General features: G+C 36.9%; 1 protein-coding gene across 2 annotated transcripts in view; it reads left to right on the plus strand.

Annotated features, from left to right (window-relative positions):
• Vps8 (vacuolar protein sorting 8) overlaps nucleotides 1-25,574 on the plus strand; it is a 97,807-nt gene that overhangs the window by 67,214 nt on the left and 5,019 nt on the right. Inside the window, exons 14-24 of one of the 2 annotated variants that reach the window (XM_070100519.1) lie at nucleotides 79-218; nucleotides 856-1,039; nucleotides 3,994-4,139; nucleotides 4,640-4,805; nucleotides 5,490-5,603; nucleotides 8,075-8,149; nucleotides 9,573-9,711; nucleotides 9,986-10,120; nucleotides 12,130-12,316; nucleotides 15,363-15,489; nucleotides 15,979-16,249. In XM_070100519.1, the coding sequence (XP_069956620.1) occupies nucleotides 79-218; nucleotides 856-1,039; nucleotides 3,994-4,139; nucleotides 4,640-4,805; nucleotides 5,490-5,603; nucleotides 8,075-8,149; nucleotides 9,573-9,711; nucleotides 9,986-10,120; nucleotides 12,130-12,316; nucleotides 15,363-15,489; nucleotides 15,979-16,230 (1,665 nt within the window). In that variant the 3' untranslated portion in view covers nucleotides 16,231-16,249. Of the gene's footprint in view, nucleotides 1-78; nucleotides 219-855; nucleotides 1,040-3,993; nucleotides 4,140-4,639; nucleotides 4,806-5,489; nucleotides 5,604-8,074; nucleotides 8,150-9,572; nucleotides 9,712-9,985; nucleotides 10,121-12,129; nucleotides 12,317-15,362; nucleotides 15,490-15,978; nucleotides 19,184-25,574 lie in introns of those variants that run through there. The other variant, XM_070100518.1, reaches the window with a different exon arrangement.

Consider the following 25,574-nt stretch of genomic DNA (forward strand, 5'->3'; position numbering starts at 1 on the left):
GTACTGCCAACACACACTCCTATTTCTTTTGCTTAAACTTATTTATCATAGAAAATTACTGTATATCTTAATGGCCAGGTACTATGCCATCTGACAGTTCCTGGCACTGAAAGCCACCACGAGGAGCGGCAGACAGCTTTACTGGAGTTATTACAAGAAGGCGGCCTTGTGCACTACGATACTGATCATCTTCTGGAAAAAGCACGTAAAGCAAAATTGTAAGAATTAGCAATCTAGCCTTACTTTTTGTTTTATTTCTTAAAAGTATGTATCACTTTTTTTTTAAGTTCATTTTATATTATGATTTTGAGCAAGGATGCACACCCTGTGGCCCCGGAGTGACACAGTTGTGGCCTTCAATATCTTATGTAAAACTATCAGAGTACTGTACCACTGACTTGTGGCACTGAATACCTTCCATTGGCTTCAGTCAATTTATAAAATGTACACTGCATGGCTTATTTTGTCAGCCATTAAGGTTTGATGACTGAGAGGATTGCTTCCATGCACAGATAACCCACTCACAGGAGAAAGAAACTTACAACAATGTTTTGATCTGACTAGGACCATTAACTAGCCACAGTGTGACTAGTTAATGGTTCAAGTTGGACTGAAACATTGTCATATGTTTCTTTCTCCCATGTGCAGGGTTATTAGCATATTGTTCCACTCATGGTATTGTGCCTTTTTATTCATTATGTTTCCATCATGAAGGCTCCTGTCTTGTTGGGAAATGGCCAGTGTTATTAAAAAAGTAATCTGAATATAGTGCAGGACAGGTGAAAATGTGCATACTGTAGAAAAAAAATCTTCATCTTTGTGTAACTTTGAATGGCTTAATCTCTCACACTTCAGCTATCGGGTGTGTGAATATGTTTACGAGGAAAGAGGAGAGCATGAGAAGATTGTTGAGTGTTATTTGGAAGACAAGCTACGGAGACATCAAGTTTTCACTTACATACGTTCAGTCTTGTCATCACCTCAGTTTACTGATCTCCACGCTCAGAAGATACAGCAACAATTTCTCCGACATATAAAAGTAAGTGATAGACACATGCTGCTACTGTGTGTATTTATTAAAATCTTTCTTTCTTCTTCTTTCAAAAAACTGCCCGTATCCCACTGAGGCAGGGTGTCCCAAAAAGAAAAACAAAAGTTTCTCTTTTTAACTAGTAATGTATACAGGTGAAGGGGTTACTAGCCCCTTGCTCCCGGCATTTTAGTCGCCTCATACAACACACATGGCGTACGGAGGAAGAATTCTGTTCAACTTCCCCATGGAGATAAGAGGAAATAAACAAGAACAAGAACAAGAACCAGTAAGAAAATAGAAGAAAACCCAGAGGGGTGTGTATATATATGCTTGTATATGCAAGTGTAATGTGACTTAAGTCAAGTAGAAGTAGCAAGACATCCCTGAAATCTTGCATGTTTATGTCTTCCCTGAACAGCTCCAATCTCTATTGGCCAATTCATCTTATGAATAGAATGATACCCTATAAGTTTAGGTTGTGTAAATGCAAATTTGCCAGTTAACTAACATAGCTAATAGACTTGGATTTATTTAATTCCAAGAAAGAACTAGAAAATACTTCTTTTGATAGGCTTCAAACTTCAGCGATGGTGGATTTTTCTCAAAGGAAAGTTTGCATGGATTTTGGATTTTGTAAGTTTTAACCCTTTCACTGTCACTTATGTAGAGCTACTATAATTCTGTGTTTTAACCCTTTCAGGGTCCAGAGGCCAAATTTCAAAGGATGCACCAGTGTCCAAGAATTTTCAAAAAATAATTTTGTTATTTTTTCTTATGAAATGGTAGAGAATCTTTTTCTGAAGGTAATAAAACAAAAAGTATGAAATTTGATGGAAAATTTATGAAATTATGCTCTCGCGAATTTTGATATGTCAGCGATATTTACGCATCGGCGATTTTGCCGACTTTGACTCCCATTTTAGGCCAATTACATTATTCCAGTCGACCAAATTCTTTGCTATTTCACTAGAATTACTTCTATTCTATCGATTGAGCACAAGAATTTGCCAAGTCGACTGTTTCAACTACAAAATAAAGTGATTGGAAATTGGTAATTTGGCCAATTTAATGCAAAGTTCAAAATACTCCAATTTCAAAATAGGGTCCAGAATAAACAATGCAGGCATTCCTGGCACTAAACTAACATTTCCTCTGTTCATTAGTTACGTTTTCAGGCTTTACTAATGAATTCCATTTTGATTTTTTATTCACATAATGAATTTTTATTCAAACCAAAAAAATAGATTTACTGTTACGCAGTATTGTAATAATTGTATGAATAATATCAGCACATTTGTGAACGTATATTAGACTCACCAGCAGGCGTGTATTAGACGTGTGAGGTCATTTGTTTACTCTTGAACATCGGTAAAAATTTAACATTTCTGCTACTTTGAGCTCAGTTTCAAGCCATTTCCAATACTAAAATTAATCAAAATCACATCTTTTTATGTAATATGTCCTCAATTCTATCCAATGAGACCAAGAAATCGCAAATACAACTATAAAAAACATACGAATAAACACTGCAAAGTCACTGTTTTAATTGAAAATTACGGTCTCAGTTTTTTTTCTCTCACTATGCACTATGTGCTGCAGGATTTGTTTTATGTGGTGCACACATACCACATAGATGTATTCTCTCATATCAAGGCCAAAATTTACCACTCACAGCTTATCAGAGTGAGCTGAGCTCATGATGTAGATCTACGGTTTGGACCCTCAACGTAAAGCCATAGATCTACAGCACAGACCCTCAAGGGGTTAAGCACAGTGCCCTCAGATATGCTGTGAGCAGTAAATTATGGCCTAGACATGAGTCTGTGCAGTGAGTGTACACTGTATAAAAAACAATCCTGCCTCACACTATGCATGATAAGTGTGCATGACAGGAGAAGCAGACCTCTGACCTTGTGTATTCTTTAAGATACCAACTTTGAGGTGTTTTCTAGGATAGTTTTTATGACTTTATTGGCTACTTCTTGGTATCAGTTGATATAATGGAAGATATACTATTGAAATAAAGATGACATTGGTTGGTTTCAGGACTGGAAGCATTTTGAAATTGGGCTCAAATTAATGGAAATATTTAATTTTTGATGGTTTTCCTGAAGGTGTCTTTTTCCTGGTTTGTTTTATGGATTTTTACTAGGTCTTTCAATTCTTTCAACAAACCGGCCATATCCCACTGAGGCGGGGTGGCTCAAAAGAAAAAACGAAAGTTTCTCCTTTTACATTTATTAATATATACAGGAGAAGGGGTTACTAGCCCCTTGCTCCCGGCATTTTAGTCGCCTCTTATGACACGCATGGCTTATGGAGGAAGAATTCTGTTCCACTTCCCCATGAAGATAAGAGGAAATAAACAATAAACAAGAACAAGAACTAGAAAGAAAATAGAAGAAAACCCTGAGGGGTATATATGTATACATATGCTTGTACATGTATGTGTAGTGTGACCTAAGTGTAAGTAGAAGTAGCAAGACGTACCTGAAACTTTGCATGTTCATGAGACAGAAAAATGGACGCCAGCACTCCTACCATCATGTAAAACAATTACAGGCTTTCATTTCACACTCACTTGGCAGGACAGTAGTACCCCCCTGGGTGATTGCTGTCTACCAACCTACTACTTACTTTTTACTAGGTCTGCTTCAATTATTGGGATGCCTTCAACCATGACCAATCTTTCCTGGTTATATTTTATCTTAGACATTGGGTAAAACTTCATTTTTTGTGTGATGAATTCAAAATGGAGGATAAGTGTAATATAGGAGAGGCCTGGGGACTTGATTAATGAACAGAAGATAGGTTGCTTTACTGGCTGTAATACATTCAGTGTTTTTATGTGTGTAGCTACAGGAATAGAGTTAAGCTCATTGTGTCCCATATTCATTTATGTTAGGGCTTTGTTTCCACAATCTGATCAAATATATTAATTGTACAATAATTCCTTACAGACATTGCTGGATATTGACAGCAGCCGTGTCGCCAGCCTTCTACTAACTATGTCTCAGTTGACACCTCTCTTGAATGATATCACACTACACCTAAAGGATGATGATCAGTATCTATACAATGCTCTTCATGCACTCTTTACATATAGGTAAGAACACATTCTATAGTTTGGTATTTTCTTCAAGTTTTTGGCTATGACTGTTTTCTTGTTGAATATTGATTTAATGTTTTTCATATATGTAGGAGGAAAGGTATCTTTGACTTTGTTTTTAAATCTTTTTATATTTTATAGCAGTGTTTTATTTTCCCTTCTTGTATGATTGTCTCCCTTTCAAATCTAATACAGGAGTGTGTATTGTATGTTGATATATGCATGTTTCTAATGTTTTTATAGTAAAGAGGGACAGAATACAGAGCAGTCTTTATTCTGGCAACATTTCACTCGGTGTTGAGCTTCATTGGGTCATGAGCGAAAGGTCTTCAGAATAAAGAGTTGCTTGGCATATTGTATCTCTATCTTTCTTGTTGCCACCATTTGCTAGTCAACTATTGTAGCTTCTAGTCATGCTACAAATGCAAATTTCTTTTTGAGAATTACTCGCACACTCTTTGGAATCAGAATACAAAATTGAGTTGATCATTTTCCAGATCCACCCATGCATCTCCAGGAGGGCGTGGTGCAGACCTCAGTGACAGTCCTCTAACCTCAATACTTCATGAAAAGTACATTGACCTCATGTGCAAAGTAAATCCCAACCAAGTTTACCCATATCTTAAAGGTGCTGAAGGCTACAGACTGGAAAAAACTTTAGAGGTACCTTATGCTGATTGTTGTATAGTAGATGCTTGATTATCTGCACTGTATTGGACAGATCCTTGGTTTGTCCAGTTAGATGCTTTGAGCATTAGGGTAATTTTTTGTTTATTTTTAAATTATTTGCTGGTTTAATTGGATACATCACTGTGAGTATTTTCATACCACACAGTATACTTATGTATTTAATCCAAAGGCAACCAAGACATTTTTTAAATGCATATCTAAATTTCCACATTTCCTGACCCATACCATATCAAAGACAAATGTATTTTGTATAGTAACAGCTGAAAAAAATATGAAATTGTCTGAGGGAGGGAGAAAGGAGAAGGTTGGGTATGGCTGAAAATCTTTCATCTCTTCCACTAAGCATGATTTTTTGACTCTTTATGCATCTCTACATAACATTCAAGCATTCATTTCTTTTTGCATCCTCATCTTTAAATTTATAACCAACTATGGTGACATTACATATGCCTTCTGTGACCTATTTTACTGAAAAATACTCCCCTTCTCTCCTATATACCCTAACCTAAGCCTCACACTCCTCATGAAAATTCTTTATTGTATAATATAAATTCAGTATATGTTAAGGAAATAATATAAAATGCCTACTATGTACTTGCATTTGTGTCTTTTATAATCTAATAATGGCTGTTCATGGTTATAAACTTTCTTCTGCAGATCTGCAAAAGGCACAATCGACAAGAGTCAACAGCCTACCTTCTTGAAAGAGCAGGAGATATTAAAGGTGCTTTTGATGTTCTTCTAGTCATTCTCAAGACCAAAGTAGATGATGTAAGTACATGCTGTTATTAACATATTTATGCGTATTGGGTTTTCGGAAGTATGACAAAAAACTATTTTTTTTTTTTTAAACAAGTTGGCCGTCTCCCACCTAGGCAGGGTGACCCAAAAAGGAAGAAAATCCCCCAAAAGAAAATACTTTCATCATCATTCCACACTTTCACCTCACTCACACATAATCACTGTTTTTGCAGAGGTGCTCAGAATACAACAGTTTAGAAGCATGTACATATATAGATACACAACATATCCCTCCAAACTGCCAATATCCCAAACCCCTCTTTAAAGTGCAATTATTGTACTTCCCATTTCCAGGACTCAAGTCCAGCTCTATAAAATTAATCGGTTTCCCTGAATCCCTTCACTAAATATTACCCTGCTCACTCTCCAACAGCTTGTTAGGTCCCAAATACCATTTGTCTCCATTCACTCCTATCTAACATGCTCATGCACGCTTGCTGGAAGTCCAAGCCCTTCACCCACAAAACCTCCTTTACCCCCTCCCTTCAACCTTTTCAGGACGACCCCTACCCCGCCTTCCTTCCCCTACAGATTTATACGCTCTCCATGTCATTCTACTTTGATCCATTCTCTCTAAATGACCAAACCACCTCAACAACCCCTCTTCAACCCTCTGGCTAATACTTTTATTAACTCCACCCTTTCTCCTAATTTCCACACTCCAAATTTTCTGCATAATATTTACACCACACATTGCCCTTAAACAGGACATTTCCACTGCCTCCAAACGTCTCCTCGCTGCAGCATTTACAACCCAAGCTTCACACCCATATAAGAGTGTTGGTACCACTATACTTTCATACATTCCCTTCTTTGCCTCCATAGATAACTTTTTTTTGTCTCCACATATACCTGAACACACCACTCACCTTTTTTCCTTCATCAATTCTATGATTAATCTCTTCTTTTCTTTCTTTCAACAAACCGGTCGTATCCCACCAAGGCGGGGTGGCCCTAAAGGAAAAACGAAAGCTTCTTCTTTTACATTTAGTAATATATACAGGAGAAGAGGTTACTAGCCCCTTGCTCCCGGCATTTTAGTCGCCTCTTACAACACACATGGCTTACGGAGGAAGAATTCTGTTCCACTTCCCCATGGAGATAAGAGGAAATAAACAAGAACAAGAACTAGAAAGAAAATAGAAGAAAACCCAGAGGGGTGTGTATATATGTGCTTGTACATGTATATGTAGTGTGACCTAAGTGTAAGTAGATGTAGCAAGACGTACCTGAAATCTTTCATATTTATGAGACAGAAAAAAGGGCACCAGCAATCCTACCATCATGTAAAACAATTACAGGCTTTCGTTTCACACTCACTTGGCAGGATGGTAGTACCCCCCTGGGTGGTTGCTGTCTACCAACCTACTACCTACAATGATTAATCTCATCCTTCATAAATCCATCTGCTGACACGTCAACTCCCAAATATCTGAAATATCTGAATCCTTTCACTAAACATTACCCTGCTCACACTCCAACAGCTCATCAGGTCCCAAATACCATTCGTCTCCATTCACTCCTACCTAATACGCTCATGCACACTTGCTGGAAGTCCAAGCCCCTCGACCACAAAACCTCCTCCAATTTTTTTTGTTTGTATATATCCTGTTTTGTTCAGTTTGCCTGTTCTCCATCTAAGATTTCCTGTTTCATACATATTGGTTAAAACTGATCAGGTGAAACATGAAACTGTGAAATTCAGGGTCAAAGGCAAAAACAAATATGGTAGGCAAGTATTGTTTAGCTTGAATCCTTTACCAGGTTTGAGGACACCAATGCTTGTAATGTGCTGATGCTGTAACACTGTATGTTGGTTCTTGTAGAGAAAGCCAACCAGGTTACTGTATAGCTGGATTACCAAGACTTCATATACTACATTCAGGTTGCCAACTTAGGTGGAAACATTGTTATTGTATTCTTACATACTGTAGTCCCTCAGTATCTACAAGGTATTCATTCTGGTAAAAGCTTGTGGATTGTAGCAGATTTGTAACTTTCATTCCATTTTCTTGCCCAGATATGGTATTAGTGTAATATTTTGTGCTATTTTTGGTCTCTGTAACACTTGCAGATGCTAATGTTTAGTGGTTGATTGAGATTGTTTTTTTTTTATGTGTACCAGCAAAGCCTAGGAATCAAGGGTGCTGGAAAATTGGAGTTGTACCTGTAATAGTATCGCCCTCTCATATGACAAGACAGTGGTATCTCCCTGGATGGTTGATTTCTACCAACCTATATTTTCCACTGTTTAAGCATTAATTATCTCTCAATTTTGAATTTGCTTTTATCTATTTTATGAGGAATAAATTAATTTTAGATGCATTATTTAAGTATCAGAAATGGCACTCTTTTTGACAGTAATTTTTTTGCCAGGCATTAGCTTTCATTAGCCTTCATTTTTAATTGTATTGATCTGTTTTTCTATTGTTTCCTTTCAGCTTTTGTCTAGTGTAAAGGACAACGAAGATGGTGCCACCAATTTCTTGGTGTCATTGGGTCATGTTCAGGCTCAGGTAAGTCATCCACTTTTGCTACATATTATTTTTATTTACAGTGGAACCTCGGTTTTCATTTGCCCTGGTTTTCGTCAAATTCGTTTTTCGATGACTCTTTTCGTCAAAATTTTGTCCCAGTTTTCGTTCATCACCTCAGTTTTTGGCGAGTTGACAGTGGTCCGCCATACCATACGTGTCCACCCGCACGCACACAAAGCTGAGTCTCGACCCCTGCAACCACAATTAGGTGAGTACGCATTTTGAGTCAGTCTGGCTTTGTTTCTCGTCGGTAGAGGGTGGTAGTGATGGTGGTTGAGGGTGGTAGTGATAGTGGTAGAGGGTGGTAGTGGCTGTGATGGTGGTAGAGGGTGGTAGTGTTGGTGGTAGAGATAATCTTTCCCCTCCTCACCATCTTTTATATGCCAACAAGAGTCTTCAATAAAGGTAAAAGTGATGTTAAATGTTCATTTATCCATTTCATTAGTCCTTTATATTTATTTCCCATTGTTTTTTGTATGTAAAACTAGAGTTATTTTCTATAAAATGTATTTTTTGTTAATACTTTTGGGTGTCTGGAACAGATTAATTGGATTTACACTATTTCTTATAGGAAATATTGCTTCAGTTTTCATCAAATTTGGTTTTTGTCAGACTTTCTGGAACGAATTAACGACGAAAACTGAGGTTCCACTGTACTGCATTATATCTGTGACTGTTTCAAAGGCTCTACTTCCTCGGCCCTGCCCAAGGTCTGATTTTCCTGTTAACTGCCTGGTCAACCAGGCTGTTGCTGTTAATAGTGTCATTCTACACACAACCCACACATAGGAGACTGAAAATTATGAAAACATTTCATTTTAACTTGGATTATTTATGTATTGTTCCGCTCATGGAATTGTGCCTTCTTTATTATTATTTTTTTTTTTTTAACTAGTCTGCATAATATTTACACCACACATTGCCCTTAGACAGGACATCTCCACTGCCTCCATCCACCTCCTCGCTGCAGCATTTGCAACCCTAGCTTCACACCCATATAAGAGTGTTGATACTACTATACTTTCGTACATTCCCTTCTTTGCCTCTATGGATAATATTTTTTGTCTCCACAGATACCTCAGTGCACCACTCACCTTTTTTCCTTCATCAATTCTATTGTTAACTTTATAGTGTTGTTTTAACTTAATTAGAAAAATGAAGGGATATAGAGTGTTCTATTGAGTAGGGAAATTTCTCATTGCTTACTTTGATTGCTTAATATATATATTGAAAACACATTTTAATGCAGAATTGGCCAACAATTCATGTGCCTTTTACATGTCCACCTTGGGTAGAAAAGGATTAATTGTTCTTAGTTGTATAATCTGCCTAATGTTTTCTTGCAAAGGATTCATTAATTGTAAATTGTAGAATGTTTGGTAAAGTGAGGTACTCATGACAGGTTGTAAAGCTAGTGCGTGTGTGTCAGCTGGGGTCCAGTCAGCTGGCAGAGTCGGGGCGTCGAGAGTTGTGGTTTCCCTTGCTAGATGTCCTACTGTCTACTCAGCCTCCACTTGTCAACCACCACCAATTAGCTCATGGTATGCCATTTTATGCTTACACTTTATTTTTACTCTGTTAGTTATTGATGTCACTAATGGATCTTACTAGTTAACAGACAGCTTGTGTTACCAGGAAGCCTGGGAAAATGGTTAACCACTGTACTACATGTATATGGATTTTTCCATTTACTTTTTGACATTCTGCATATGCTCTTCTGTCCTACTGTTGTTTCCCGTAATACTCATGGATTTTGCTACTCTTTTAAATCACAAGTACCAGGTATTAATTTGAAACCTTAACAATTTTCTTCAGAGATGCGTGGAATGGTTGGTCATGTAGTCAATAGCATGATGACCCACATATCTCTGCCAGCAATCTTAGAGCGTGTAATGCATGACCCTGGGTACTGTGGTGGAAATTTTGCCCAGATCAAACATCTTCTAAAAGGCAAGTAATGTGCATTATACATTTTCAAAGTTTCGTTGTGTCATTAGTTAGTTTAAGACATCCTTGGCTTATTTTACCCCAGAGGGTATTAATAACTAAGTAAAACACAGCACGCTAAGTAGTTATGAATATTGAAACTGGGACCCTTTCTCTGGATGCAACTTACATTAGTCAATGAATTCTATGTACTCAGTTACTACTTAGAAAACATGAGCAGCAGGTGTAAGGAAACTATCTTTTGAGAATTAAAATTAGATTCTTCAGGTTGTGAGACAGATTCTTTACTGAGTTACTAAGATTATTACTTCTTGTTTTCCTGGGCTGTTGAGCGAGTTTGTAAATAAAAAACAAAGGTAACTATCTATATGGGTAAAATTTTCTGGGGAGGTATCTTTAGAATGAACATTGTAGAAAAGACTTGTATTCTTTGGTCATTTTAAGTTTGCTAAAAGACGTCCAGTATGCTAAAAGGCTTCTACAAACAATGATTTGAAGTCTGTAGAATTACCTAAATATAGTAACCATGTGGGTTATTATTGAGCAGTGACAAGTGTTCATTATACTTTAGTTATTCATAGTAATCTCCAGTAATAGTATTGGTAGGGAACGAGCGCTAACTCTTTAGGCCCCTCCTCTTAACCACTGAAAAATGTTATTGGTGCCATATGCTTGTTTTGGCACTGTTTTCTTGTTTTGTTTTGGTTTACGATTTATTTCCTAATTGCATGGAGTGACGATAAGTTGTATGTAGATAAATGGTTCAGAGAACCGACAAGTTGATAAATTAGTCACATGTGCAACACTTGGGTATCTTTAATGAGGAAAGCGTTTCGCCACACAGTGGCTTCATCAATCCATACAAGAGAACAGTGAAGAACAGGAGGAGTTTGAGGTAATCAGTCCCTGAACCATTCATCTACATTCCTGTCTGACACAGCAACGTCTTGGGATCTTAATACAGGGAATTCTTCACTTGCCTAACCCATAGGCATGACCTACTTCCACATTAAACAAATGTGATACCACCTACAACTGCTGCACCTCTCCTGCCTACAGTATATAAGCTACTTCTTCGCCCATATGCTGTACTCTTTTCAAGATTGATGGACTGACCACATCGACTCAAGGCTGAGAGACTGATCACCTTAAACTCCTCCTGTTCTTCATTGTTCTCCTTTGTATGGACTGATGAAGCCACTGTGTGGTGCAACATTTTCCTCATTAAAGATACCCAAGTGTTGCACATTTGTCTTATTTATCAATAAGTTGTATGCTTAAAAGGAAGTATAGTACCATCGAGACTTATCAGTACAGTATTTGGAGCTCATATATTTCATTGTAGAGTGTTAGAAAAGTTTTGATGAATTTGGGACACAGGAAAGCTAAACAAAAGTATGTCTGACAACTTAATACAGTAGTAGAAGTAATAATAATGATGGAGGTGGGATGTACATTACCACTACCCTAAAGGATGGGTAGGGATGTTGTGGTTTGGAAGGTCAATTGTTTGTGATGTCTGTGTACTTGAGCTGTTGAATGAATGATGGTGAATATGTTTCTTTCTTTGAGTCACATTGTCTTAGTGGAAAACTGTCAGTGTGGTAAAAAATGCTAATAATAATGGATAGTGTGTATAAAAGTACTTAAGAGATATATGTGCATTGTGAATTAGGTACCAAGGCATTGTGCTGAACACTGAGGAGCCAAGAAAAAGCAAATAGATAAAAATACCTAGAAAATGTTGACAAAATATTATTACAGAGTGTAATAAGGAGTCCTGTATGCTTTTGATGTTTGGTTAATAATGCAGGTTGAACCTTGCAAACCACTTGAACATATGTAACTTTTACCTTGATCTTTAAACCTCACTTCAGGCACCAAGGTGTCAGCCGTGTCATCAAGGAAACAAAGGATTGTTTATAGGCATTTCCTGTAATTTATTTATGCTCATACAACTAAAAGATTATCAAACTTGGTGAATTGTGTTACTAATATTTTTCTCCTAACAGGAATGGTTGAGAGATATGTTTATGAGGAGACTCTGTATGCGACCGTGGTGCGCATGATAGCAGGGGACCAGCTAAGATACCTCACCCTGCAACACAACCAGGCTTGCTCTCCTCTTGTGGTCTACACAACCACCTGTGCAATCTGTCATAGTATTTACCACCCGTCAAGCAAAGCAGTGGCACACAGGTATTTACGTTGGTTAACAAAGTTATATTGTGTTACACACGTGAATATGTTACCTAACCTTGTTACAGTGCATGTAGGTGCTAGGTTGCTTAAACTTGTTAGAGTTTACATAGGTGCTTAAGCTGTCTAACCTTGGGGAAGTGGAATAAGAATCTTTCCTCCGTAAGCCATGCGTGTTGTAAAAGTCAACTAAAATGCCAGGAACAATGAGCTAGTAACCCCTTTTCCTGTAATAATTACTAAAAAGAATAAGAAGAAAATTGTCAAAGTGGGAAGTCTGAATGTGCGTTGATGTTGTGCAAATGATAAGAAAGAGATGATTGTGGATGTTATGAATGAGAAGAAGCTGGATGTCCTGGCTTTAAGTGAAACAAAGCTGAAGGGGATGGGAGAGTTTCAGTGGAGAGGAGTAAATGGGATTAGGTCAGGGGTTTCAAATAGAGTTACAGCTAAAGGAGGAGTAGCAATAATGTTGAAGGATAAGTTATGGCAGGAAAAGAGGAACTATAAATGTATTAATTCAAGGATTATGTGGAGTAAAATAAAGGTTGGATGTGAAAAGTGGGTTATAGTAAGCATATATGCACCTGGAGAAGAGAGAAGTGTAGAGGAGAGAGAGAGATTTTGGGAAATGATGAGTGAATGTGTGGGGACTTTTGAACCAAGTGTGAGAGTAATGGTGGTTGGGGATTTCAATGCTAAAGTGGGCAAAAATGTTGTGGAGGGAGTAGTAGGTAAATTTGGGGTGCCAGGGGTAAATGAAAATGGGGAGCCTTTAATTGAGCTATGTGTAGAAAGAGGTTTGGTAATAAGTAATACATATTTTATGAAAAAGAGGATAAATAAGTATACAAGGTATGATATACCACGTAATGAAAGTAGTTTGTTAGAGTATGTATTGGTGGATAAAAGGTTGATGGGTAGGCTCCAGGATGTACACGTTTATAGAGGGGCAATTGATATATTGGATCATTATTTAGTTGTAGCTACAGTTAGAGTAAGAGGTAGATGGGAAAAGAGGAAAATGGCAGCAACAAGCCAGAGGAAGGTGAAAGTGTATAAACTAAGGGAGGAGGAAGTTCGGGTGAGATATAAGCAACTATTGGCAGATAGGTGGGCTGGTGCAAGTATGAGTAGTGGGAGGGAAGGGGGTGTTTGAAGAGGATTGGAATAGCTCTAAAAATGCAGAACGTATTAGAATGTGGGGCAGAAGTTCGTGCTTATAGGAGGGTTGGTGCAGGAGGAAAGAGGAGTGATTGGTGGAATGAAGTAATGGGTGCGATAATAGAGAAAAAGGTAGCTTATGAGAGGCTCTTACAAAGCAGAAGTGTTATAAGAAGAGCAGAGTATATGGAGAGTAAAAGAAAGGTGAAGAGAGTGGTGAGAGTGCAAAAGGAGAGCAGATGATAGAGTGGGAGAGGCACTGTCAAGAAATTTTAATGAAAATAAGAAAAATTTTTGGAGTGAGTTAAACAAGTTAAGAAAGCCTAGGGAACGAATGGATTTGTCAATTAAAAACAGAGTAGGGGAGTTAGTAGATTGGGAGATGGAGGTTTTGGGTAGATGGCGAGAGTGTTTTGAGGAACTTTTAAATGTCGACGAAGAAAGGGAGGCTGAATTTCATGCACTGGCCAGGGAGGTATACCATCTTTTAGGAGTGAAGAAGAACAGGATGTGAGTGTGGGGGAGGTGTGTGAGGTGTTATGTAGAATGAAAGGGGGTAAAGCAGCTGGAACTGATGGGATCATGACAGAAATGTTAAAAGCAGGGGGGGGGGGGATATAGTGTTGGAGTGGTTGGTGTTTTTTGTTTAATAAATGTATGAAAGAGGGGAAGGTACCTAGGGACTGGCAGAGAGCATGTATAGTCCCTTTATATAAAGGGAAGGGGGACAAAAGAGATTGTAAAAATTATAGAGGAATAAGTTTACTGAATATACCAGGAAAAGTGTACGGTAGGGTTATAATTGAAAGAATTAGAGGTAAGACAGAATGTAGGATTGCGGATGAGCAAGGAGGTTTCAGAGTGGGTAGGGGATGTGTAGATCAAGTGTTTACATTGAAGCGTATATGTGAACAGTATTTAGATAAAGGTAGGGAAGTTTTTATTGCATTTATGGATTTAGAAAAGGGATATGTTGTGTATCTTTATACGTATACGCTTCTAAACTGTTGTATTCTGAGCACCTCTGCAAAAGCAGTGATAATGTGTGAGTGTGGTGAAAGTGTTGAATGATGATGAAAGTATTTTCTTTTTGGGGATTTTCTTTCTTTTTTTGGGTCACCCTACCTCGGTGGGAGACGACCGACTTGTTGAAAAAAAAAAAAAAAAAAAATATGATAGAGTGGATAGGGGAGCAATGTGGCAGATGTTGCAGGTTTATGGAATAGGTGGTAAGTTACTAAATGCTGTAAAGAGTTTTTATGAGGATAGTGAGGCTCAGGTTAGGGTGTGTAGAAGAGAGGGAGACTACTTCCCAGTAAAAGTAGGTCTTAGACAGGGATGTGTAATGTCACCATGGATGTTTAATATATTTATAGATGGGGTTGTAAGAGAAGTAAGTGCTAGGGTGTTCAGGAGAGGGGTGGGATTAAATTATGGGGAATTAAATACATAATGGGAATTGACACAGTTACTTTTTGCTGATGATACTTGAATCCTGGAATTGGTAAGTACAGTGCCTGCACTCTAAAGGAGGGGTTGGGGATATTAACAGTTTAGAGGGATATGTTGTGTATCTTTATACTTATATGCTTCTAAACTGTTGTGTTCTGAGCACCTCTGCAAAAACAGTGATTATGTGTGAGTTGAAAGTGTTGAATGAGGATGAAAGTATTTTTTTTGGGGGGGGGGGGAATTTTCTTTCTTTTTGGGTCACCTTGCCTTGGTGGGAGATGGCCGACTTGTTAAAAAAAAAAAAAAAAGCTTTATGGATTAACCCTCTGTTTAACACTCCTGCTACTCAGAGATATTCTCTGTCCAGTAATGGTGAGACTAAGTGATTGTAAAAGACCTGAGACAAAAACCCTTTTGTGTTCCTTTCCAGTTGTGGCCATAGTTATCATGCACAGTGTGGTGGAGAGTCAACTTCCTGTGTCCTCTGTGTTGGAAGCAGTCAGGAAGAAACATCAGCAGAGGAGATGCAGTCTAATGATGCAAAATCTGAACCTTTGGTAAGAAGTCTCATCTTTTTTTTTTTTAACACATTGGCAGTTTCCCACCAAGGCAGGGTGACCTGAAAAAGAAGAAACACTTTCATCATCATTCACTCCATCATTGTCTTGCCAGAGGTGTGCCAGTACTACAGTACTAGAGTTCAAAAACTGCAACATACTTTATTATTACCTAGTTTTAATACACTACTTAACATTCATGTACATTGAGAAAGAAGTGGCATCTTTATTCATTAGGCAGTGATGAAATACAGTAGCTGGTTATTTCTTTACTGAGCTGATACACCTAAGTGGGTCTCAATCATTTACATGATGTGCACCATTCTTTCAGTAAATATGGATGTTCCTCCTACCTGGGTCTTCATTCTGTATTCTGTTTTCTCTTTGCCTCCCATTCTTGTGCATCATTCTGCTCTCTTTATAAAACATCATTCATAGTGCAAACAAAATTTTTGTACAAAATAATATCGATTACTCTGTTTTTTATAGGCAGGACTGGATGAGACACAGATGGAAGGCATTCGCCGTGTAAGAGCATTAGGTTCAGGAGGATCAAGATTACAATTCCTGGAAGAATTATCTACTCCACGGGGAGGATGTGTTGGGGAAGCCTCGCCCACACCAACACAGTGGAGAAGTTTGGGCTCAGTATCGGGAAATCAGGATATTTGGCTGTCACAAAACTTTGCCTTGAAACTAGCACCACCAACCATTGATTTTGAAGAAGATGGTACATTCTGATCACACATGGAAAATATAGGTAAACAGACAATTCTGGGTTTAAACATATTTGGTGTAACTTTTTTGTTTTTTTTTCTATATTTAGCAAGTTCTAAAGCACTAAATATGCTACATATAAATTGAAAATTGAAAAATATTACCAGAATTTAATACTGTAGGTAATTTATTCTATATATTAAAGTCATTGCATGGTAAAAGCAAATCAGCTATACCTGGAATGAATTAATGATTGTTAAAGAAGAATTAAAATTACAATACAATGAGTGGAATAATTCATAATTAACCCTAACTTTGGAGAGAAAACTTTATTTCTTGATTGACCTGATGTGCTACAATGGTTCTCAGTCATTGACCAAAATGTTAAAAGTTTCCTTTCCAAAGTGCAGGCTGTTTGTGTAATGATTGTTAAATATAGTATCTCAGCCTTTCTGACAGCTGAATCAGGTGCAGGGTTAAAGACACACAAAAGAACAAATATATAAAATTTAAGGTTAATTAAGTGAAGCCTAGTGAAAGTGTCATTCTTTATCAATTTTAGCAAGGTTTGGTTACATTGCTAGGTTAGTTTTGGTATGAAATTAATAATATGCATACATATTGTGTTAATTCTCGTACACATATGTATCAGTGCATAAAAATTTTTGGAAATTTATCTAAGAAAAATCTGGAATGTAATTTATTTTACCTCTGACTAAAAAAAGGTATGATACACCATAAAATGCTTGGATGATTAATAAAACCAAAATTTAAAAAATAAAATAAACATAAAAGTAGGGCAGGAAGCATAAAACCTAATAAGTTATCATACATGTCAATTAAATTCCTTTAAAATTAATTACAACAATGTACATTTTCAAAATGTTTAAATACATCATTAAAGCCTTTATATCTGCTTGATCATCACTAATTTGATAGCCTCATTTATGCCTGCTTATCTACAAGTAAATGAGTTGATACTTCATGTGTGTTCATGAAGTTTATTTTTTAAAATGTTTACATATATGCCTTAAAGTAAATAGTAAAATTTTATACAGTATTATAAATATATAGATTATACTTTATTATAAATATATGAGAGATGAGGTGAACCATAGACTTGATGAAGGGAAGGAGGGTGGTGGTGCTTTGAGGCATCTATGGAGACAAAGAACTTGATCCATGGAGGCAAAAACGGATCTAGAATTTAGTGGTACCAACACTGTTGCATGGGTGTGAAGTATGGGTTTTGAATGTTATAGCAAGGAGAAGGCTGGAGGTAGTAGAGATGTTGTGTTTGAAGGCAATGTGTGGTGTGAATATTATGTAGAAATTTCGAACTTTGGGAATTAGGTAGTGTGGAGTTACCGAAAGTATTATTCAGAGGGGTGAGGAGGGGTTGTTGAAGTTGGTTTGAACATTTAGAGAGGATGGAGAAAAAAAGACGATTAATTGGGCATATAAATCATGGGTGGAGGGAAGGAATGGTAGGGTCTTAGGGAAGGTTGAAGGGAGGGAGTAAAGAAGGTCTTGAGTCCTAAAGGCTTAGACATGCAGTAGGCTTGTATGAGCATGTTAGATAGGAGTGAGTGGAGACAAGTGTTTTTTTATGACTTGACGTGCTATTGGAGTGTGAGCCTTCACTGGAAAAGAGGGGTGGGATATTGCATTAAGGATGGGCATCTGAGCTGTAATGTCAATGCACCTCTAGCAGGATGGTGATGGAGTGAATGATGAAGAAAGTTTTTCTTCTTTTTGGGTCACCCTACCTTGACAGAAGATGGATGGTGTATTTAATAAAAAAAAAAAATCATCCTCACTATATATGTTGATCTTCTTTCAATGTACCAGCTGTATCCCACCGAGGTGGGTTGGCCCAGAAGGAAAAAAGAAAGTTTCTCCTTTGAAATTTAGTAATATATACAGGAGAAGGGGTTACTAGCCCCTTGCTCCCAGCATTTTAGTCGCCTCTTACGACACGCATGGCTTATGGAGGAAGAATTCTGTTCCACTTCCCCATGGAGATAAGAGGAAATAAACAAGAACAAGAACTAGAAAGAAAATAGAAGAAAACCCAGAGGGGTATGTATATATATGCTTGTACATGTATGTGTAGTGTGACTTAAGTGTAAGTAGAGGTAGCAAGATGTACCTGAAATCTTGCATGTTTATGAGACAGAAAAAAGACACCAGCAATTACAGGTTTCCATTTTACACTCACTTGGCAGGACGGTAGTACCTCCCTGGGCGGTTGCTGTCTACCAACCTACTACCTAGTATATATGTTGATATTTAGCTTAATATGAGTATGGGAATCAGTTCTTAGTATAATGATAATAACAATCATGTTATTTGTAAACTTAAAATAAAGCATAATAATTATTGTTAGAATTACTTTGTGTATGGATGTTGACACAGACACTCAGGGAATCAATAAGTGATATAATAGGTCTCTTTAGAGGTCAGTTAATGAGTATTGAATATGTACTGTATGTCAAACAATTATTATGCGAGATAAAGACGTAAGCTACAGAACAAAGTTTTATTTGGACATTTAACTCTGTGTAGAGATTTATCATATTATGGCTTGATATGATTCAGATTCAAAAACTAAAATTCAAAATTTTATTTTCAAAACATTATACATGTACTGTACATAAGTACAGTATAACATTTGAAAAACTCATAGTTTGCACAGCATTTTGGGCACCTTAGACTAGAGGGAAAACTACTTACTGGTAATATTAAAATGGTTACATAACTGTTGAGTTCTCTAAGTTTCAGGGAGAGCTATGGCATAAATGTGGTTGAAATAATTATGCACATCAGTTTTTAAATTTTGGTTTAAATTCATTATGTATGTTAAAGTTCTTTTAATTTCAACTACAGTAGTCAGCTGTTTCACATTTTTTGGTCATTTTATTTAAATAGAAAAGGACTACAGTTAAGATTATTACTACCAGTATAATAAAAAATATATTGGACACTATATAAAGTTTCATAATACTGTTATACAAATTGTAGTGAAAATTAAGCAGTTAGTGAAAGACATTAAATTTAGATTTAATGGTAAAATGAAATTTCAGAATTTAAAAACAAATACAATAATGATGTAATAATTTTGAAGAGATGATTAAAAACATTGGATGTGGTGTAATTTATAAGTTGAATGTAAAGGTATAATGACAATTTGATGAGCTGCATTAGAAATTGTTTAAGAAAAATACATTAAACACACAAAAATGTCTAAATTTTTTATTGAATTCATTAGGAAAATTACAATTTTTAAATTAATCTGGTACTCTATTCCTTATTTTTGGCCCTTTTATTTGGATTAAACTTTTGTAGACTTCTAGGCAAATACATACCAGGAATATAGAGGCATTTGTGATGCCTATGTATCCTGTTGCAGTTTCCCAGAAAGTGTCTTAGGTCAGCATCAGCATTACAGTAGTGTTTTGAAATTGTGAAGTAAGCAGTAGTTAGTAAGTATGGCACTCATATTTAGTAGGTTTAGTAGGAATTTACATAAGGGCATAGTGAGTTTATGGTGGTTCTGATAGCTTCCTTTTGTTTTATGATAATTGGTTTGAAGTGGACAGCTGAGGTAGAACCTCAACATGTCTCTTTTCTTTACTAATGCCATTACACCATTTGGATCCAGAAATTATTATATACTAGTGGTATAAACTAGAAAAGTCCTCTAACAAATTACAGTTTCAAGGCATAACTTATGAAAAAAGTATGTAAACCATAAGTTGTGGTAATTTCTCAGAACAGGTGATGTTCATTTCTTATCATATTCAGGGTTGTATACTGTACAAGAGGGCCCCATTTATACAGCAGGTTAGGTTCTGGGGAACTGGTGTAAAGCAAAAATTGCTGTAAAGTGAAACATAGGATTTTTCACGTACAAATGCATATAAAAGCCTGATAACATGTTTTCATTATCATATTGAGTTAACAGTATAGCTAGGCCTAAAAAATCCATATACAGTGGTACCTCAGGATACGAACAGCTCAAAACTCGAACAATTATGTAAGTGCTTTTGAAAGTGTATTTTTGGGGGGGTCTGAAACAGATTAATCTAGTTTGCATTATTCCTTATGGGAACAAATTCATTTGGTATCGGCATTCGAACAGCCTTCTGGAATGAAATAGTTCATAACCCGAGGTACCACTGTACAGTGCACACATTACATACCTTAAAATATTCATCCTGAGCTTAAAGTGAGTGGTGAATATATTTATTGTAGGAAGCCTGAATGAATGAATAAATAAATAGCAAAGCACTGTAAAGCAGGGCCTGCCTGTATATTCTTTCCTGCTCACGTGGTTGCAACTTTTCACTAAGTCGTTTAACCCTTTGACTGTTTTCGACGTATAAATACGTCTTACAAGCCAATGTTTCTGACGTATATATACTCAGTAATTCTCAATAATTCTAGAGTTTTTATGAGGATAGTGAGGCTCAGGTTAGGGTGTGTAGAAGAGAGGGAGACTACTTCCCGGTAAAAGTAGGTCTTAGACAGGTATGTGTAATGTCACCATGGTTGTTTAATATATTTATAGATGGGGTTGTAAAAGAAGTAAATGCTAGGGTGTTCGGGAGAGGGGTGGGATTAAATTATGGGGAATCAAATTCAAAATGGGAATTGACACAGTTACTTTTTGCTGATGATACTGTGCTTATGGGAGATTCTAAAGAAAAATTGCAAAGGTTAGTGGATGAGTTTGGGAATGTGTGTAAAGGTAGAAAGTTGAAAGTGAACATAGAAAAGAGTAAGGTGATGAGGGTATCAAATGATTTAGATAAAGAAAATTTGGATATCAAATTGGGGAGGAGGAGTATGGAAGAAGTGAATGTTTTCAGATACTTGGGAGTTGACGTGTCGGCGGATGGATTTATGAAGGATGAGGTTAATCATAGAATTGATGAGGGAAAAAAGGTGAGTGGTGCATTGAGGTATATGTGGAGTCAAAAAACATTATCTATGGAGGCAAAGAGGGGAATGTATGAAAGTATAGTAGTACCAACACTCTTATATGGGTATGAAGCTTGGGTGGTAAATGCAGCAGCGAGGAGACGGTTGGAGGCAGTGGAGATGTCCTGTCTAAGGGCAATGTGTGGTGTAAATATTATGCAGAAAATTCGGAGTGTGGAAATTAGGAAAAGGTGTGGAGTTAATAAAAGTATTAGTCAGAGGGCAGAAGAGGGGTTGTTGAGGTGGTTTGGTCATTTAGAGAGAATGGATCAAAGTAGAATGACATGGAAAGCATATAAATCTATAGGGGAAGGAAGGCAAGGTAGGGGTCGTCCTCGAAAGGGTTGGAGAGAGGGGGTAAAGGAGGTTTTGTGGGCAAGGGGCTTGGACTTCCAGCAAGCGTGCGTGAGCGTGTTAGATAGGAGTGAATGGAGACAAATGGTACTTGGGACCTGATGATCTGTTGGAGTGTGAGTAGGGTAATATTTAGTGAAGGGATTCAGGGAAACCAGTTATTTTCATATAGTCGGACTTGAGTCCTGGAAATGGGAAGTGCAATGCCTGCACTTTAAAGAAGGAGTTTGGGATATTGGCAGTTTGGAGGGATATGTTGTGTATCTTTATACGTATATGCTTCTAAGCTGTTGTATTCTGAGCACCTCTGCAAAAACAGTGATTATGTGTGAGTGTGGTGAAAGTGTTGAATGATGATGAAAGCATTTTCTTTTTGGGGATTTTCTTTCTTTTTTGGGTCACCCTGCCTCTGTGGGAGACGGCCGACTTGTTGAAAAAAAAAAAAAAAATCTAGCGGCTTCAAATCAAGCGGGAGAAAGCTGGTATGCCCACATGTGAGAGAATGGGTCTGTGTGGTCAGTGTGCACCACATAAAAAAAATCCTGCAGCACACATTGCGTAATGAGAAAAAAAACTGATCGTTTTTTTGGAATAAAACGCCGACTTTGAGGTGCATTTTCGTATAGTATTTATCGTTGTATATGCGTTTTCATGGTCTTAGGTGATAAAATGGAAAACATATTACAGAAATAGAGATGATTTTCATTACTTTGACGATGAAAACGACCTTGAAACTGAGCTCAAATTAGCGGAAATGTTCGATTTTTACCAATGTTCAGGAGTAAACAAATCACACCACACATCCAATACATGTCAACTGGGGAGTCTAATATTCTTTCACTAGTGCACTGATATTATTTATACCATTTTTACAATAATGCAGTAGTCTGCATAACAGTAAATTTTGTATTTTTTTGTATGAATAAAAAATCAAAATAGAAAGCAATAATAATAATAGAGGGGCCTAGAGATGTGACTAATGAACAGAGGATATGCTATTTTAGTGCCAAGAATGTCTACCTTGCTTATTCTGGACCCTATTTTGAAATTGGCATCTTTTTTAATTTGTGTGAAATTGGCCAAATTGCCAGTTTCTGACCACTATACGTATTGGGTAGTTCAAATTGGTAAATGGGCAGTTTCTTGTACTCAGCTGATAGATAAAATGGAGTTCTAAAGAAATAGCTATGAGTTTGGTCAACTGGAACAATGAAATTGGCTGAAAACAGGGCTCAAAGTCGGCGAAATCGCCGATACACATATGTCGCCGATTCCGCTAACTTCGCGGGAGCGTAATTCCGTGAGTTTTCAACCAAATTTCGAACTTTTGGTGTCATTACCATCGGGAAAACATTCTCTATCATTTCATAAGAAAAAATAATTTTTTTTTTTTTTCGAATATTTGGCGACATAGAATGACAGTTTCAGAAAGGGGCCTGAAACAGTCAAAGGGTTAAAATAAATATGATGAGCCATGTAATAGGTAAACTATTTTCATTAAAACATTTAAAAATATGAATCTAAAATTGATATTAAAAATAATTTATAAATACTGTACATGTTCAGTGTATAGCAGTTACAAACCAAGTAATAGGCAGTTTTAATAATTTAAAAAAAAAAATTCATTTTAGATACTTATTGCCAAACAGTGAGTCTAATAATTAATACTGAGGGTAACAAGGAGGTTAATTTCCTTTAAATAATTTTTTATTTAGTGGTATTTAGTAAAGATACAATATTCTGGCCTGAAAAAAATGACAGTTTCCTGCCTTACATCATGTATTGCACAGGATAGTTACACTGAGAAGTATGCAGTATATCTTTTAGCGTACATACCCTAGAAAGGTTACTTCAATCCCCCTTTTTTTTCTAGTGATTGTTATAGTCATGATTATTTTTTTTCTCCAACAAGTCGGCCATCTCCCACCGAGGCAGGGTGGCCCGAAAATTAATTACTTTCATCATCATTCAACACTTTCACCTCACTCACACATAAGCACAGTATCATCAGCAGTAAGTAACTGTGTCAACTCCCATTTTATATTCGATTCCCCATTATTTAATCCCACCCCTCTCCCCAACACCCTAGCATTTACTTCTTTTACAACCCCATCTATAAATATATTAACCCTTTCAGGGTCCAAGGCCAAAATCTGAAGTCACGCACCAGTGTCCAAGAAATTTTGAAAAAAAAAAAATTATTTTTTCTTACAGAATTAAAGAGCATATTTTTGTGAAGGTAATAAAACAAAAAAAATTAGAATCTGATCAGTACTTACCGAGATACAGTGCCAAGAAGTTTGTAGAAAATGATGTGGTGGCGGCAACATCGACGAATTCCACATACGCGTATTATATTATTTTGTTGTTTTAGTTGTTTTTTCTTTTCTTTTCCAATTTTTTTCTATTCCTACTAACATTTGGGGCCTGAGAGACCAATACTGTATATAATTGATATATATATACTCACTGTATTGAACACAATAACCGCACTAAAGTTATTATCATATTATTGTTTATCACTGTTGTTTATTACAATAAACATGCACAAATATTGTATAATACTAATGTTCTATCATATATTTACATATTTACAATCACTGGACATGGTTTTAGAACTGCTGGAGCTTGTGGAACTCCTTGAAACAAGGCACCATGCACAGAGGCACCTTACATTCCTCACACATAAACCGAGTGTCTTTGCGTCTTTGTTGCCGTCGTTTTGTTTGTGCCCAGACAATGCATCTCTTCTGAGCAAATTTCTTTTGAGTTGAAGGAAGCTGTATTATGAAATGATCACCTTCTTTCCTCAAACGCTTGGGTATATTGTGATGAATTCGAGGACCATGTTGTATTGCAGGTGTTGTTGCCTGGTACTTCATTATGAGTTGTCTGACAACAGACAAACAAAATTCACCATACGGTGGTCTGTTACCAGTCTTTATTTGGTACATATTATATGCATTCAGCATTGAAATGTCCATGAGATGGAAGAAAAGTTTCATGTACCACTTGTAACTCTTACGAACACAGTCAACAAAACCAATCTGCATGTCACACTTGTCAACCAAGCGCATGTTTTGTGTATAATCAATCACTGTCACTGGTTTTCGAATACGTTCATTGGTCACTCGATCAACTTTGCCACTGTCTTGCATTTCATTACGGTGAATGGTTGTCAACAATGTGACATCTCGTTTGTCATGCCACCGTAATGCCATGATGTCATTGGCAGTAAACACCTGCACGTCATCACCACGAACACCTGCGTTGAGCCTGAGCATATGTTTACGATTAGAACGCACTGTGCCACACACATCTGTCTTGTTCACTCGCATGAAATCACTGAGTAATGGGCTTGTGTACCAGTTATCGGTATATAATGTATGGCCCTTACCAAGATAAGGTGCCATCATGTTTCTCACTACGTCACCTGATATACCCAATAACATCTTGGTATCTTTCAATGTTTTACTACCCGTGTATACAACAATATCCAACACCAGGCCACTGTCACAATCACAGAGTACAAACAATTTTATACCAAAGCGGTTCCTCTTGCTCGGTATATACTGCTTGAATGACAGTCTACCTTTGAACAAAATCAAAGACTCGTCAATTACAAGATTCTTGAATGGATAAAAGTATATCCTGAACTTTTGTTTGAGATACATGAAAACATTTCTAATCTTGTATAACCTGTCACTTCTGTCAGGCCTGGTTTTGTCAGAGAAGTGCAACATACATAACAGTAAGATAAACCTGTTCACTGGTATTATTTCACTGAAGGATGGGGTACAAATTAGCCGATCTGTGGACCAGTATGCTTTTATATTATGCTTATAGACGTGAGGCATAAGCATTATTGTTGCAAAAAGCAAATACATTTCTGCAACAGTCGTCTCTTTCCACCTGTGTAGTCTTGACTGTGGTGATAAGATCGTATTTGCCATGGTGTACTGAAAATACTTATTACTTTCCCTGACAATAATTTCCATCAATGGCTGGTCAAAGAATAATTCAAAGAA

Source organism: Cherax quadricarinatus, chromosome 73 (genome assembly GCF_038502225.1).
Source record: "Cherax quadricarinatus isolate ZL_2023a chromosome 73, ASM3850222v1, whole genome shotgun sequence".
Classification (NCBI taxonomy): domain Eukaryota; kingdom Metazoa; phylum Arthropoda; class Malacostraca; order Decapoda; family Parastacidae; genus Cherax; species Cherax quadricarinatus.